The sequence below is a fragment of the Cetorhinus maximus genome, chromosome 35 (genome assembly GCF_964194155.1).
Source record: "Cetorhinus maximus chromosome 35, sCetMax3.hap1.1, whole genome shotgun sequence".
NCBI lineage: Eukaryota > Metazoa > Chordata > Chondrichthyes > Lamniformes > Cetorhinidae > Cetorhinus > Cetorhinus maximus.
Window position 1 is genome coordinate 6,521,394 of NC_135913.1, and position 17,345 is coordinate 6,538,738.

Consider the following 17,345-nt stretch of genomic DNA (forward strand, 5'->3'; position numbering starts at 1 on the left):
AAGCAAATCCATTTTCACAATAAGCTGCCCCTGACTCTACTCCGTGCAATCATTTAGTTGGCATTTTACACCATGTGGTTAAATTAACTTTCTAGATCGTTATTTCACTACGTGTTGCATGACTGAAACAGAAAAGATTTTTTTTCTTCTGCTGCTGATCATGAACAATTGACTGTGAGCTTGGCATGAACTTTGGCCAATGTTTTGAAAGTCACCACTCCTTTCTTTGTTTAAATACAAACTTTGAACCGATGTTGAATATTTACATTTTAACTTCGATAAATTTAGATTTTAAGTCTGCCCACTTCCCATTCATTGGATGCAATGCTAAACATCTGATGCTGGGCTGGAAACGAAATTCAGAAAAACAAACATACAGAACCCAATAGCACTGATTGTTCGATACGCAACTGACTCAGATGCTGGGGCCGCAGTGAAAGGTAAGGATGAAAAGCATAGAGTTAATGGACAGAAATGCACGTATTGTTCAAGCCTAGTTTTGGAACCAGCTTCTACATAGTTCGGTGAGTTAGCTCGGCGTCCTGTTTTGTGTTGAGCTCTCATGCCAGGGTTAAACTGCAGTGTGCACTCTGATTGCCCTCTGCGCTCCTGAGCAGACCTGGATCACAAACTGATGGGGTCCTCCTCCGATGTATGGCGGAATCCATGGTGGAAATTCAGCTGAGTTGAAGTAGGGAGAGTAGTCGATCGCTGTGGGATGTTATGCCGCCACCCCCACCACCTCACCACCCACCGTACTTCCAGGCACACAGCATCAACAGTGTCCCGATTCCCCGAAGCAGTTGCAACGAGTTCGGGAGAAAGCACCGAGAGTAAAAAATAAAACTACTGAACTCCATTCTGCAGAATCTTATATTCTTAGGCTATGAGCATGCCTATATATCATTTCCAAGTCCAGAAACATCTTATTTTGTAAGACGTCCGACTGGAAAAATTTCCCGGAGGCGCCAATGAAACGGCTACCTGCAATCCATGGACCCCACTGACCCAAAGGAAGGACTTACTGGACAGGATAGACATTAATAATAAAATGCCTGGCTACAGATCCGATATCACCCCAATGAAAGGGAAATCGTTTCACAGGGTAAGTGGTGGCAGCAGGTGTGGCCCTGTTATAACTAAAATCTGAACGTGCCGAATTCAGAATAATGTCCGTTGAAGGAAATACGCATCCGGCAGTCGAGTTAAAATGTAGATTGCAGACTTTCAGCAGGAGTACTACATTGAAATGAAACATAGTTACATGCATGTGCTCTTTATTGAATTAAACTGATGTGCGTTGTTAGTTCTTTCTCTCCAGAGAAAGGGTATTTGAATAGAGAGAGTATATATATTCTACGTTAGTTTACTCTATGTTGTACATCAGTCACATGGAACGAAATGTTTCGAAGTAATAAATAAAATAGTAAGTTTACGATTTTTTTTTATTTTTTCTGCAATAAAGTTTTCTTTTTATTTTCTAAATTCACTGCTGCAATTGCCAAATGCCCTTTTAAAAGGAACGTTAAATTATATCCCCTTTCAGCATTCCAAAGAGACCGTTCCCTCCAAGACACGCTGGCCCACTCTTCTATCACCCTCAGCACCTCATCCCCTTCCCATGGCACCTCCTCATGCAATCACAGAAGGTGCATACGAGCCGATTTAAGCTCTACGCCCTCGGTATCATCGGCCACAGAAAGCCCCACCATGTGAATCAGCGATTTACTTCGACTTCTTTCAACTTGGTTTATTGTGCTCGCTATTTATAATGCAATATCCTCTGCATTGCCCAGGGAAATATACACTGTATGACCGCTTTGCAGGACTACTCCATTCAGTCCGCAAGCATTATATCGATCTTCCAGTCGCTTGGCTTTTCAATTTTCCACCTTGCATCCATGCTCATGCTTCGGCCCTCGACATGCTCTAATACTCCACTGAAGCCCAACGCAATCTTAATGATCAGCAACTCAACTTCTGACTTGACACTATACAGCCTTCTGGACTCAACATTGAGTTCAGCAACTTCAAGCCATGAACTGTGTCCTACATTTTGTATTTCCTTGCCTAATGCCAATATGTGCCTTGTTCTCATAATTTGCTTTCAGTCAGCACCATCCTTTATTTTGTTTTTAACATCTTCTGATATTTTCCTTTCAGTCAGAGCTAAGCTTTATTTTAATGCTAACACATTCTCTGCACTAATGCTTTGTTCCTTTACTACTAGCATTCCCATTTTCTTTATCTTTTGTTCCATGACACATAGTTAAATAAATCTCACTCGCCCTCTATCCTATCCCAGGCATTTTCTTTTTTTTCTCCACCAGGCCCTCCCTGCTTTTTCAACAGCATAAAACCCATCACATTTCTGCCTCTCTTCACTTCCAAAGAAGAAACATATTGGACTTGAAACCTTAACACTGTGACTCTCTCCACAGATGCTGCCAGGTTTGCTGAGATGTTTCCATCGCTTTCTGGTTATTTTTCACAACATCTGAACGCCAGCAACCTCAGTATTTTCCTTTTATGAAATTACATCACATGTAGTTCTGTACTGCTCACATCACAGTAGGTGGAACTTAATTTTCTTCTTTCAGTTTGATTAGTTTACATTAGTTATTGTATGGCAGACAATGCTTCCTTCTTCTTTGCTCTGTAACCAAGGTGTGTACGTTTTGACACTTGCTGACCAGGCCTGGTTCTCCAAACAATTGGACTTCAAAGAAGGGCTACTGGGAGTCACATAGGCAATGTTTCCTGGCAGTTCATTTCCTTAACCTAGGAGGGTGAGAAATGGATCTCCAGATCACTGGACCTCACAGCAGGGCCTGAACGAAACCTAAAACCCTTGACTGCCTCTCTTCTTCTTTTGTACCCTAGGAGTGATGAGGTTTGCTAATGTCGCAAAACCCACAGAAGTAACCCTTGTGCCTCTTTGACATTCTAGCGCTGTCCACAGTACTGTACTTCAAACTACCCGAACAGCTGCACGTTGTTTCCGTCTACGTGTGCACAAATATACAATAAATTTCTTTGCTGCCATATGTAAATATTAACAGAACATCGTTTATCGATTATTCAATGCATGTATAGCTTTAAGATATAAACTTAGTTCGTCATTGTTTCTTAACATGCAATTTCATTTCTGTGCCCTCTCTAGGAGCTTCTGAAAACGATCAGTGAGAGGCAGAGCACAATTATAACTCTCGTTTGAAATCACAACGATTTCAACATAGGGTTACAATCAGAGAACTTAAGGAGACTGTGCCAGCTAAGCTAAAGTTTTGGCATGACAATTTGTGTAGATTTCAAACAGGGGAACGGGGAGAGAAAATGGGAAATTGTGGGAGTAAAAAGTTTGACTTACAGAGCTCGAAAGTTACCAAGAATAAAAGTTTCCCCATGGCCAGATACAGTCTCCGTTCCAGTTTGGAATTAAGAAAACAGAATGAAAATGATCGGAGTCCACAGACAGTTGGGCCATTCCACGGAAGCTCCGGTGAAAAAGAAAACACTCAGCAACCTGTTCTCATTCGGAAAATCAAAGCAAACTGTGAACAACATGGCAAGAGACAGGGGAAGCAGGAAAGCAATTACTCTCCAAAATGTAACACACTTGGAACCAGCGGGTCCAGAAGAAATGCGGTAGATGAAAATAATCAAACCCCACCAGAGAATACGGGTCCGACCGTCCGAGGCGATGAATTTAAAAATTGCCAAGTTAAAAGGAAAGAAAGCTTTGAAGTGACAGATATCCTGAACAATTTACCAGGTAGGCCAAAGTTTTAACATGATTATTCAAATGATTATTTTTGGGGGATTCGGGTGTGGCTAGAAAATGTGGAATTTATTGCCTCACGTTGTATTTACCTTTTGAACAGAATAGCTTTATGGACAATTCAAAGCAGAATTTATATTCAATCTGGTTGGTATAGTGCCGCAGTCGCATACAGATCAGGCAGGTTTCCTTCTCAAAAGAACAGGAGTAAATAACTTGTATTTGCACTGCATGATGACAGTTGCTTAGTTCAAAAAACTGCATGAGGTGAGGATATCTGGCAAACGCGGCCCCTCATGCAGCTTGGCCTATATGTGACTCCAGACACACAACAATGTGGTCTTAACTGCATTCCGAAATGATCGAGTGTGCATGCTGTGAATCTTGACATCTTGCCTACCTCATGCCAGATCTACCAGCTTACCGTACACTCTTACTAGCAGACATTTACTGTTTTAAACCTAAAGCGCCAATTACAATGTGTGAATCTGAATAACCATATACAATGTAAACAATGCTTAATAGTAACGTTTGAAATTAACGTGACGGAAAGCAATTACAGCTCGAACAATAACTCGTATGTTTGGAGAGATAAGTGGTAGTTTGAGATAAAAGTTGCTCAGTAACTTGATCAGTGGACTGTAACATTACTCACATCACATTTTGTTGAATACCGAACTGGTGTTAAAAAATTCTATCTGCCCCTCTACGCCATCCACAGCCTAACCATTTTTTTCAACTTCGTCCAATCAGTATTTTTCCCCCGCTTCTTGCCAATGGAACAAGAATTATTTAGGAATGATGCCTCAATGTCTGCTATCAATGTATTGCAGGAATAGATTTTTTTTTCAATGAAAGTGGTGGCATCAAACTCCATGACAATGAAATTATAGAATCGCAAAACACAGAAGGATAGCACAGTTTAGCACCTTCATATATAACAATGAAAACAATGATCCTGAGCCTTGCCACAGAGGAACCCACGGCTTCCTTCTCCAAACATTATTTCCCCTGCCCTACCTCACGATTCATCCGCTCTGAAATCAACTTTTTGTATCCTTACCATTCTACTTGTTGTCGGGCGGAGGTTTAAAGTCGACACTGACATTGATTAGCATGACATATTTTCATGTACATTGATACCCCTCTGCCACTGAAACCCTTCACTATTCTTTCTCACCTCGATATTGGATAATTCTAAGGCTTCTTATCCTCCACAAACCACTACTTCTCGAAGACACAAAAACATTTATGCCGTTTTGCAATCAATCTCATTGGCCTATTATTGCAACCTAGCCCCTTTCAGGCATGTTGAAGTAATTTTATTAAAATCAAATGCCTTCGCGATCTTGATGCACTCTACACCTGAAATTATCCACAAGTTAGATTTTGTTCTTGGCATACTTCAGTATTCTGGTTCTGATATTTTGAATATAAAATTCTGTCTCCTTACCTGACCAACGAGAGAAAAGTTCCAAAAATTTTGGTGGCACTCGCTCCACTCTCCCACTTACCTCTTATGGATGTCAACTGGTCACTGCTCTTGTGAAAGACTCGTAAAAATATGTGGTTGGTTAGGTTTGGTCATCCCACATGGATCTCTCCTTACATGAGCCACTTCCATTTCCTTGTCAAATTCCATTTCAAACGGCTCTTGGATATTTTGCTTTGTGTTAAATGTGCTATATAAATGTAAGCTTTTGTTTGAATTTGGTATTAAATTTACCGTGTTGTGTATGCACAAAAAACATTTGAACTTTTCTTCACAATCGAGACAGTGACATTTTACATCTTGGTGGCATCACTCATACATTCTTTCAAAAAAAAAATGCATTTGTGAATAGTAGCTAAAGTGACCTGTAGCTTTTGAGTTCCTTTGAGATAGGGATCTAGCATTTTTTTTTCTCCAGCCTCTGAATTCTGTCAAAAGCCGTTCTATCTCTGACTCCTTCAAGGGCTGCTCACCTTCCAATGGTTCAATCTCTCCTCCTGAGACTGCGTTCTGCAAAATTCACAAAGATGCACTCCTGGCTGAAACTACTGGCGCACTTCCAACTTCGAACAGACAGCTGGCTTCACTAAGTTCACAATGACCCTGGGTTTCTCCGAACTCTAGTGCACCGCTGCACCGAGTTGTAAATTGTTTCAAAGGCCTTTCTGAGCCGTAAGTGTTTCTAGCATAGATACAAAATCCTTCCGCAGCCTACAAAGCTCCTTAGAACTTCTCCTGAATCCTAACTGCAAACAGCAGCTCCCGGGAATTATCTGTGCCCTAACTGTCTGGAGTCTGTTGACAGCAATATCTTTTCATTGAGGTACCTCTTCCTCTGCTGCAGAACACTCAAGTCAATTGAAAACAGGGAAGCTTCTGAAGGTCCACTCAATTCAATGGTGATCTGGCATTTCTGGGTGCACTAAATGCTTTTAAACCAGTTAGCTCTCACTCCCAAGGCAAAAACTATCCCTGGACTGCACTTCTTTCAAAAAGTGCGGACATTACATCTCCAATTTCCAGTTAGGAAAGCCTATTTGCTGCTTCATGAATCCACCGCTTCTACTCTGACTCTATTGCACAAACATGGGTAAACTTCTGAACTGCCATTTTCCTTTAGGTGTACTGACATTCTCTGAAGTCCATCATTTCAGTTGCCTTACCTTCACAAAAGTAATGTTAACATTTCCTCTGAAAGACTAAAAAGAACCATGAATTGATTTGTGTAACAGGTGACATAGAAGCAACGAAGGGGCGGAATTAGATGATGATTGGTGCATTTTAAGAAGAACTTTGACAAAATACCAAATACAAGTCTTATAAAGAAAACCATGGCCCCTGGGACTGAGTTGGGGGGAAAATGGCTTAAGGACAGAAAAGCAAATCACGGAATTGTTTCCCTGCAGAAGGAGAGTATTCGGTGCTTCGTGAATGCACTGGTTCACTGAATGAACAATTCAACTGGCGCCATCCACTCAGCTTCTCCCCGTAACTTTGCACACTCGTCCTTTGCAGATAACTATCAAATTTCTTATTGAATGCATCGATTGAATCTGCCTCTCCCGCATTCTCAGGTAGACCTTAACCACTCACTGTATGAAAAAAAATCACATCACTTGTGCTTCTTTTGTGAATTACTTTAAAACTGCGCTGTCTCATTCTCGACCCTTTCACGAGTGGGAATCGTTTCGCTCTATCTACTCCTGTGCGGAACTCTCAGACCACTCATAATTTGGAACACCGTTATCAAATCTCCTCTCAGTCTTCCCGTCGCTCATTAAAACAGTCCAAATTTCTCCAAAATATATTCAAAATCGAAGTTCCTTATTAACGGAACCGTTCGCTTAAATTATTTTCTGCACTCTCTCTAATGTTATCACATCTTCCTTAAAGACTGCCTCTTAAAGTTTGAAGCCATACTCCAGTTGAGGCTGAACTAGTGATTTATACAAGTTCAGCATAACCTCCTTGCTCTTGTAATTTATGCCCCTATTAATAATGCCCAGGATACTGTATACTCCATTAACTGCGCTTTGAAATTCTTCTGCAACATTGGATGACTTATGCACATATACACACAGGATTCTTCACTCCAGCATCCTTTTTGCACTGTTTGCTTTGAATTGCCTCTCCATTTCCTTCCTACAAACGACCAGTAGCTTGCCCCTGTTAATTTCTATTTTTATTATATCCTATTTGCATTGCGTTGTTTAAATAAACAAACACAAGCAGTTGGGCTTTGTCTGCATTGCCTTGACCATACGGTGATCCAAAGGAAATTTCCAGCGTTCTGATCTTTTGTGACTGTGTTTTAAATGTTTCCAAAAACCAGGTAACTGCGTAAGCCTTTTATATTTCCCGTCTGTATTCCTTGTTTAAAGAAAATAATCCGTTAATAAAAGACATCCTGGCAAGCTACACCGACCATCAGCTGTACGTGATTACAAAATTCTACCGCCAGAGATTGGAAGAAGCAATTGAAGAATTTGTGGAAGTTGTCAGTGCGGCAATGCTGGGAGAAGGTATATTCACCAACGTGGAGTATCAGGTAGGCTGCTTCGTCTAAACATCAGTTTGGGGATATCTTTCTGATCCTTCAACACACAGTCGTGAATCAATATTCAAATAAAGTAAACATGTATTTCACTGAATATCTGTTGAACGAAACTGGAAATTTATGTTAATTAGAATTATATGAAAGACAAACCAGAGGTAATTATAAATGAAGCAGAGCACTTACTAATATCAGCAGACAAGCAAGGATGTCATCAGGAACTTTAATTTTGGTTTTTTTTCGCAGGATATCAAGGAGCTGACAGAAAGGGGAGACAGACGGGAGGCTTCCAAACAGTTTTTCAGCATTGTCTTAGAACATGGTGCTCCAGCAGGGAGAGCTATGTGGCTTGCCTTTGTGAAATTCTGGGACGTCAAAACCAAGCTGAAAAAAATATTGTCAGAAATAAACGAGAAAGGTGCTATATAAAGGCGTGTTTAGATCTACAGATCAATGCAGTTCATTTATTTATTATTTAAGTAGATGTTGTTGCAGTAATGACTGACCAAAATGTTCACAGGTCTGAATTTACCAAAGGAAATTATCCTCAGCGCTATGGAATCGAAGGTGTCCAATTATCTAGAAGGTAAGCATGATGACACTGAAAATAATTGTGGAAACGTGTCAGAAAGAGAATGGGAGGAAAATACAGGAAATATACATGGGCGGAAGGAAAGACGTTGCCTTTGCGATCATGTGACATTTGTAGCCATAACATAACGGCGATTTATTTAGTGTTGCCCATTTATTTTTTGTAATTCAGGAATGAATTTTTAAAAAGTCATTGATTTAATCTGTGCGGCAATAGCTCAATGTTTAATGTTCCGAAAATCTTTCCCATATTAGCTGACTCCATAACCCACTTATTTCAAAGTTTTTAACAGCTCGGAAAAATTAGACAGATGATTTCTAATCCTGCACTATCGAATCTCACGCAGTGAGTTAGCAAAACCATAAATCCGGAATTGTTGTCTACTGTGTTATAGTTTCGACACAGAAACTTCACGCCAATTTCTATGTCGTCCGTCTTCACGCAGCAACTGATTATTTATAATGGTTTAGGGGCTTTATTCCAAACGGTACCTGTCAAATGGATTTCAGATGGAAAATGACCAAGGTCATTCATGGCAATTCCATTTAATACATTCCCTGTCGAGCAAATTGTCATGGTGATAGGACTGCCAACTTGCTAAGTTCCTAAATGTAGTTCAGTACAAAATAGAGTTTCTTCATTCTGAAATTTAAAAAAAAATACTTAAAATGTACAGGTGACTAGGCAGCACTTCAGTCCAGAAAATATCCATCGTGAGATTGATGCTGGGTAACAGGGGAGAGTAATTTAAAATTAAATAAAAATCTTGCATTTTAAAGGTCTCATTTACGACTTAAAGGCCCACCAAAGCTCTTTACAGAGAAGTAAACATTTTTTAATGTATAGTTTATCTTGTAATAATGGCAATAATATTCGCACACTGCGTTTCCACTCCACCAACGGGATGTATAAATGAGGCAAATGAAGGTGGTTGGATTTATATTCAGTCAACAACAAATCTGGAATTCAAAACTAGCCTCAATAGCTGTGAACATGAAACTATTATTGATTGTTGTTTACAAAAAAAACAGTCTCTGGTTCACTAGTATCATTTGGGGGAGGAAACATTCTGTCCTTAACTGGTCTGACACATTTGTGACTTGAGATGCACAGTAAAATGTGGTTAACTTTAACTACCATCCTGTTCAAGGCAAATTAAGGATTCGCAAAAGATGTTGACCTCTCCAGCGACGCCCACATCCGTTGATATATATATATATATATATAAATTAATGGGACTTATTTTTAAAAGTCTCATTAGAAATGTTGCAAGTCCAGTAGTGAAACATGCCCTTTATAGTGCACTAATCTGCCAGTTTAAATTTATGTGCTCAACTTGTTTGTATGGACCTCGAACTTAGATCCACCCAGCGTATGTTGTTCTCAACTTTTGGTCTGTACTTCACAACAAATCATGTAACTTCAATAAAATCAAGGATCAACATGTTAAAAGCAGTTCTACCGTTAGTTACACTGTTATGAGAATTTTATTAATAATATGAATTCTCTGCACATTCACCTTTAAGATGTTCAAGAGCAATATCGAGCTGATCTTCGCTCACAAAATGAGAAATTGCTTGTCAACAGCATTCAAGGAAAGCAGATTCAGACATTCTCTCTGTCAGAACGATATACCGAACTGATAGTCATTGCAAATATCCGTGAACGAAGACTTCTGGAGCACGAGCTGTGGTCCAGGGGCAGAGACCATGAAGAGTGGCAAAAGAAACTCGTTAGGGACCAGCTGGAAAAAATCCGCATTCACCAGCTGTTCAGAGATTGCTTTGGCAAGAGCAGCCTGGGTGGCACCACAGTGGTGAGCGGAGTGGCAGGCATTGGTAAAACCACAATGGTACAGAAGATCGTCCATGATTGGGCAATTGGAAAAATGTACCCACAGTTTAACTTTGTGTTTCACTTCAAGTTTCGAGACTTGAATCTTGTCACTGGGAAGACGAGTCTGAAAGAATTGATCTTGGAATCGTACCCTTATTTTGGCGGAATGATCCAGCACCTGTGGAATAATCCTGAGAGCTTGCTCTTCATTTTCGATGGTTTGGATGAGTTCAAAGTCAACATTGATTTTCATGAAATAGATCAAAACATGGAAGCAGAGCGAGCCTGCTTCGATCCCGAGTGTATCTGTGAACTTGCCGACATTGTTCGCTGCCTGGTAAAACAGCAGGTTTTAAAGGGCTGTTCGGTGTTGATCACTAGTCGGCCTCATGCACTTGATTCATTGGAAAAAGCTGGTATTAACCTCTGGGCTGAAATACTGGGCTTCTTCTTGGAGGAAAGAAGAGAATATTTTAAAAAATTCTATGGCAGTGTAGAGGTTGCGGAAGATGTGTTCCGGCAGGTCGAACAGAATGACATCCTGTACACCATGTGCTACAACCCATCCTACTGCTGGATCCTCTGCTGCTCTTTAGCTCCCATATTTTCAAAGCCTGAAGTCGAACAACAACTCCCTAGGACCATAACTCAACTCTTCTCCAATTACATTTACAACATTTTAAACAACCACACCCGAGATGTCGAAAATCCACGTGATATTTTACGTAAGACTGGTGAGATGGCACTTGAGGGAGTCTCAACGAAGACCATTGTGTTCAATCAAAACCATTTACAACAGCACCACCTTCAACCATCGAAGTTCGTCTCTGGGTTCATGATGGAAATCCTGGAGAAAGACTGCTCCACAAAAAGCGTGCTGTACACTTTCAGTCACCTCACAATCCAAGAGTACCTTGGCGCACTCTCACCCTATTTGAAGACAGTTCCGGAAAATTTGATTGAGATTTTGGAGAAAGCTGAGGGCAAGGATGATGGGCGATTTGACATTTTGATTCGTTTCGTTGCCGGCCTCTCCAATCCGTACACATCCCAGCTACTGGTAAAGTTCCTCGGTGATTTCCAGTATGAAGTACCTTGTCAAGTTAAGAGTTGGCTAACACAGAAGGTAAAAACCCAGCTCTCAAACACACAGTGCAAGAAAGATAGAAGGAAACTTATTAATACCTTCCACTATGTGTTCGAATCTCAGGATAATCTAATGCGGTTCACAGGAAGCGGCCATCTGAAGGTCAATCTGGGCTGCAGCAGTGAATCAGAGGCAATAAGGCTAAATCCAGTGGATTGTTTCGTGCTAACGACTGTTCTGGAACCCTGTGACATCATAGAAGAGCTGGATCTTAACTACTGTTACATACAAGCTGAAGGGATTCAGCGACTCGCTCCCATTTTGCACAAGTGCAAGATACTCAGGTCTGATTTCATTTTGCTAAAATCGGTATGAAATAAGAAAAGAGCCACAACACAAAACAAGCGGTGTCGCTCTTGTCCATCATTATCCTAAATTCTGTATACAGTTCTGTTGAATTACACAAGCGGCCAATAAATAATGCCTCATATATTACCCCTCTACCCGCTCCATTCCCGGCCCCCTCCTCCCCTCTCCCTCGGCCAATTTTACCTACCATTATCTGGAAAAATGTGTTATTGAATGAAATCGTTCTCTATTAACTTGTCTGGGCTTCATTCGTACATTTGTAACGCACAAGCACTAGTGAAAATATCGAACAGACTTGGAGAAAATTATTTCATTTCAGTTACATTTTCATTGACACTGTATTTCTCGATCACACTTTATGGCTCCAACTGGGTAATTTCCAAGAACAAAATGCTATACTGCAAACATGATTCGCTCGTTTCAGCCCGTTTAATGGAATGCTATGCAATGACTCCGACCTTCTAAACTTAGTTGCCATAACCATTCCCCTTTGTTCCTAATACCTTCTGACTTTATAATTGGAAGCTTATATCTTTTCACGATAATGATAATAAAAATTATTTGTTTAACGAATTTACTTGACATTCCTGTAAGTGAATATCCTCAGAATGCTCCTTTCGCTTTCAGGCTCCTATCCAACAATCTGACAGATTCGGGCATGACAGAACTCTACCGCTCTCTCAGGAAATCCGACTGTAAAATCAAAATCCTGGAGTAAGTACGGACACTAATTTTCTATTGAGCATCACCATGCCTGTAACTCAGATGTTTAAAAAATATAAATGAGTTTTCACGCTTTGTTAATTTAACTATCTGGTACACATTATGAAAACTGTAACTTGACGTACTAAATCAGTGTTTGATACCTTGTATAAGTATAGGTATATATATATATACGAATACACACACACTCACATACACACAAATACATATGTTGCAAACTTACCTGTGCTTTTTGAGTGAGCGTTAGTTTTTAAAGCATTTTGTATTGGATACACATATAAATGTATATATATATATATATCTCGGAATAAACAATGCTTTAAAAACTAACGTTTACTCAAAAAGCACAGATAAGTTCGCAAGACAATGAAATGCAACTGCTGGATGCCACTGTCAGGATACTAGCAAATGTTGGCTGAGTTGAGCTAAAGGTCTACTTGAGCGACAAGCAAAATCTGACTGTTCAGCCAGGTTTCTGTCCTCTGGCCGAAGATCGGTGTCCATTTTGTTTCATCCAGTTTGCACTTGACAGGAACTAAACTGTGCTGTAAAAAAAATGGTGAAACGAGTCAACAGAAAATGTGACAACATCCTCAACCTCTCCCTGAATTGAGACAAATCAGACTCACAATTCGTGTACTTCTTTCTCCTCCTTCCTCAAGAACAAATAGCAGCACTTTACCTGACGCATTAGAATGGACAGAAGTAATACCTGAGATATTAGAGAAAATATAGAGTTGTAGCCCCTGTGATATTAGGAGCAGTGTGGAGATGTTGTCCGTGAAATGTATGCGGTAGTTTGGAGCAAAATAAAATCCTGACGTACCACTGGTAGTATGGCGACTGTTTTGCAAAGACCTTAAAGGGCCTATGGAAAAGTTATTTCAAGATACCTCAGGTATTCTGGAGATGTTGTTCTTGGGAAAGTAAAGGCAGTTATGGCGATGATGGTCCAGGATTTATAAAGGTCGTATGGAGATGAAATTCCTTAGATATCAAACCTGTGCGGAGATTTTTTTTTCACTTAGGCATTAGCGGTTACCTATAGATGACTGAGATATTAGAGTTGCTTACATATTAGATTAAGTTTGAGATTGTTATCCCTGAGGAATTAAATGTTCTATGAAATTATTGTTCAGAACTATTACTGGTGGTATGACGATATAAGTGTAGAAGAATTATGATGCTTTATATTTGTATCCGAATGCTCTTATCATGGAGCTGTCACTGCGCCTTCGATATCTGCATCAGCCGCAGAGATGCTTTGAAACGTTATGTAATTTGCACGATTTACTGCTGCAGCTTGTTGTGTGTCAATCTCGTTGATGAGTAGCCCCTCTTCATTAGAGGGCTTTGCACATATTGAAAAGGTGCAATGTATCCGCTGGTGCTATATTTTTAAACCCAAGATTGTGTAATATTTGTAGGCTGAATATAAATGGACTGACAGACAACTGTGCCGAGGCACTAGCCTCAGCTCTCGGTGTAAACCAGTCTCTAATAGAACTGGATCTACAGCGAAATCGATTCCGATCTGGTGCTCCCTTCTGCCAACTGATCAAATCCTGCTCTTCACTGCAAAAAATCTCGTGAGTATTTGTGTTACTTTTCAATAACCAGTTTGTACAGAATGATTCAGATCGATCTCGCGGTCTCAAAAAAATGCGCCTGAAACTGCGCAGGCCAAGGTTCATGGTGCTGTCACAAGCACAGAACAGTCATGATTTGACGTTTTCTAACTGAGTACAGAATGCATTGCACAACAGACGACAACTTCTTTAGCATTTGCTTTACAGCCCAGTCATAACGAAATTAGCCTCCATTCCGTCCACACTTAAAGTGGTTTATTGACATGACTTAATAAAACAACTTCACGGAGCCACAACAGCAGAACAGCATTCACTCTCTACCAGTGGGACGCCATTTCCTTTGGACGTCCATTGCAATCACGGTTCCACCCCTTGTTGTCTAATATATACGCATTAACCTGTTCTGTGCTCAGCATCTTTTATTAACTAATTTGGAAGAAACTTAAATGAACGTGGATTGTTGGATAACTCCTGCAGCCCTTATTTTTAAATATATCAATTATCTTAAAAGGATCAAATTATTTCTGGATTTGATTCTCAATGGCGGCCACGTGCTAAACAATAGACGCCGAGATGGTGGGTGATAAGATCGAAAGTTACCGTATAGAGAGGGGCAATCGCTCGATTCCAGTTCTATCGCTGCAGATCTTCAGGGTGATTTATCATTGAAGTGAAATTTCAGAATTGTGAGTTTTGAATTGCTTCCTAATCGTTTACATTGTGTTTACATTTTAAATATTGTTCAAGGTTGAGTTGGAACCAGTTCAGCGGAGAGGCAAAAAAAGAACTGAGAGCGCTGCAGGAATCCAGAGCAGGACTGGAGGTGTTTGTCTAATCCTGCCTGAAAGGCCGCAACAGAGATATGACTTCAGTTCAGTGCATTCTCAGACAAACAATGGACTTTTTCCCCTTTGGGAAACACTGTCAGTGAACGTTTGCACAATGATCTGATATCGGAACCATATTTGGCTGAATGCCATTATAAAGGTTTGCAATACGAATTCTCATGAAGAGTTAACAAAATATCTATGGCTAAATTGGATTAGAAAAACAAAATTGTGATTTCTTTTTCGATGCATGCTTTGCAATATATGTTTTATTTGATAAAATGGCAACCTGAAACAAACATTATCCTTGAATAATGTATCATGTCCGTAACCTAGGCCAGGGATGTCTTATGCTGCAATGGGTATTTGTCACAACCCCTGGAGTTCAGGCCCCAAGCCAGGACTTGATGGCTCAATTGGCTGGATGCCAGAGATGGTCACATTCATTCCTACAGCACGGAGATCGATCACCGTTCAGGCTGAGGGTGATTGGCACCTGCATCCTTGTTCTGCCCTTGAGAAGGTTGTGGCTTTGTGGATCAGACCAACCTTCGGGTAGAGAACTGAAGGATAAGATAAAGATCACATACTCTTTAATTCCAAATTTTCAGGGAGATTTTCTCCAATCCAATAACAGATAAGCAGACGTTTCTACAAACTAAATGTTGGGATGGCCTTTGTCGTAGCCCCTGCCAGAAGCACCATTCCCTAAACACAGACACCATTGCTCTCCATACCAATTCCCCTGGCCTGAAATAGGTCCATGGCCAACGTGGCATCGTATTTGAAATCAAGAAGTGCTTCCAGGCACACATCTACACTAGATGGACTATTCTAAAGCAGATGCGATCTTGCATCGTTCAGAACTTGAAGACATCAAATAGCCGGCTGCCTGTACCCTAAGTACCAATAGTTCCGGTTCCGCTACTGCTCATGTGCTCGGTCAGCTGCAATACTATTTCTTCATTTAGCTCCTCCAGTATCACAAGATGCGACCCACCGGGCCCTAGCATATAGTTCAATGAGCACGTTTAAAATATGCATGTTAGCGATTAGAATATAAGGTTTCCCGTTCTCCAAGAATACAGGTTGACAACTTCCCGGATGCTGTTTTCAGTTAATGAATTGCGAGCCCTTGGGACAAACTTATGCAAAGTTGAATGCGAGTGCAGATTGCAGACAAATCCCCCTCAACAACATTTACAACGCTGTAAAGCCAAGGAGTCTTAGTATCCTGAGTCCAAGGGATCTCAAATGGAAACACACATGTGGCAAAAAACGTTATATTTTGATGATAGTTTGGAGATGCGTTGTCGGGGGGAAAGTGTCAGAACAAGGAATTTCGTTCAATAATTATTTTTAACACCAGTAAGCGATCGTAGTATTATACGTCGGTGTTCCAATGTCTTGCATGACGCTGTAAGAAGTACTTAACTGCAATACAAAAATATTTCTTCCCTGGTGCTTTCTTACATCATTATCAATAACTTTTCAATATCATAGGCGATAAAATAGCAAGGGTCTGCTGCAGTAAAATATATATTTTTGTCTTGATCCATTCCTGAGGTGTCGACATCACTGGCTAGGCCATCATTTATTACCCATCACCAATTGCCCTTGAGAAGGTCGTGATGAGCCGCTATCTTGTACCGCTTCAGTCCAAGTGATGTAGGTACACCCAAAGTGCTGTTAGGAAGGAGTTCCCAGTATTTTGACCCAGGAACAGTGAAGGAACGGCGAGATATTTCCAAGTTCGGATGGTGAGAGACATGGAGGGGAAATTCCAGGTGGTGGTGCTCCTATGTGCCTGCTGCCCTTGCCCTTCTAGGTGATAGTTATCACCGATTTGGAAGGTGCCCTCTAAGGAGACTTGATGAGCTCCTGCAGTGCATCGTGTGGGTGGCACACACGGCGGCCACTGTGCATCGGTGGGGGAGGGAGTGAATATTTTGTGGATAGAGTTTTAATCGATCAATGTCCTGGATGGTGTTAAATCTTTCTGAGCGTTGTTGGAGCTGCTCTCATTCAGGCATTTGGATAATGTTTCATTCCACACCCAACGTGAGCTTTCTAGATGGTGGGCAGGATTTGGGGAGTGAATGAGTTATTCGCCACCTTATTATTAGCCTTTGATCCGTTCCTGTAGCCAGAGTATTTAAATAACTAGTGCAGTTCAATTACTGATTAATGATAAGTCAGGAATGTTGATAGCAGGAGATACAGCGATGACAATACAATTTGAGTGTCAAAGTGTAATGGTTAGATTTTATCTTGATGGAGATGCCATTGCCTGGCATTTGTGTGGCGCGAATGTTACTTACCACTTATCAGCACTAGCCTGGAAGGTCTTTCTGCATTTTGACATAGGCTGATTCAGTATCTGAGGAGTCGTGAATGGCCTGAACATTGTGCATTCATGAGGGATCATCCCAAGTCTGACATTATGCTGGGAGAAAGGCCATTGATGAAGCAGCTGAAGATACTTGGGCCTAGGG

At 40.7% G+C, this 17,345-nt stretch overlaps 1 protein-coding gene across 1 annotated transcript; it reads left to right on the forward strand.

Annotated features, from left to right (window-relative positions):
- The first annotated feature begins 417 nt into the window (after positions 1-417).
- On the forward strand, positions 418-16,308 carry LOC144672044 (NACHT, LRR and PYD domains-containing protein 12-like). Its single transcript, XM_078533986.1, has 10 exons — positions 418-440; positions 2,442-3,775; positions 7,655-7,821; positions 8,074-8,245; positions 8,348-8,413; positions 9,946-11,381; positions 11,466-11,686; positions 12,339-12,425; positions 13,862-14,023; positions 14,771-16,308. The coding sequence occupies exons 2-10, from the start codon at positions 3,337-3,339 to the stop codon at positions 14,856-14,858; spliced, it is 2,838 nt and encodes a 945-aa protein (XP_078390112.1). The 5' UTR covers positions 418-440; positions 2,442-3,336; the 3' UTR covers positions 14,859-16,308.
- The last annotated feature ends 1,037 nt before the right edge of the window (positions 16,309-17,345 follow it).

What these genes read in the sequence shown, in the direction of transcription:
- LOC144672044 (XM_078533986.1), top strand. Translation starts at nt 3,337, where the DNA reads ATGGGAAATTGTGGGAGTAAAAAGTTTGACTTACAGAGCTCGAAAGTT. An exon ending in TCACCAACGTGGAGTATCAG is followed by an intron (nt 7,822 to 8,073) that starts GTAGGCTGCTTC and finishes TTTTTTTCGCAG; the next exon opens with GATATCAAGGAGCTGACAGA. An exon ending in AGAGTTGGCTAACACAGAAG is followed by an intron (nt 11,382 to 11,465) that starts GTAAAAACCCAG and finishes TTCGAATCTCAG; the next exon opens with GATAATCTAATGCGGTTCAC.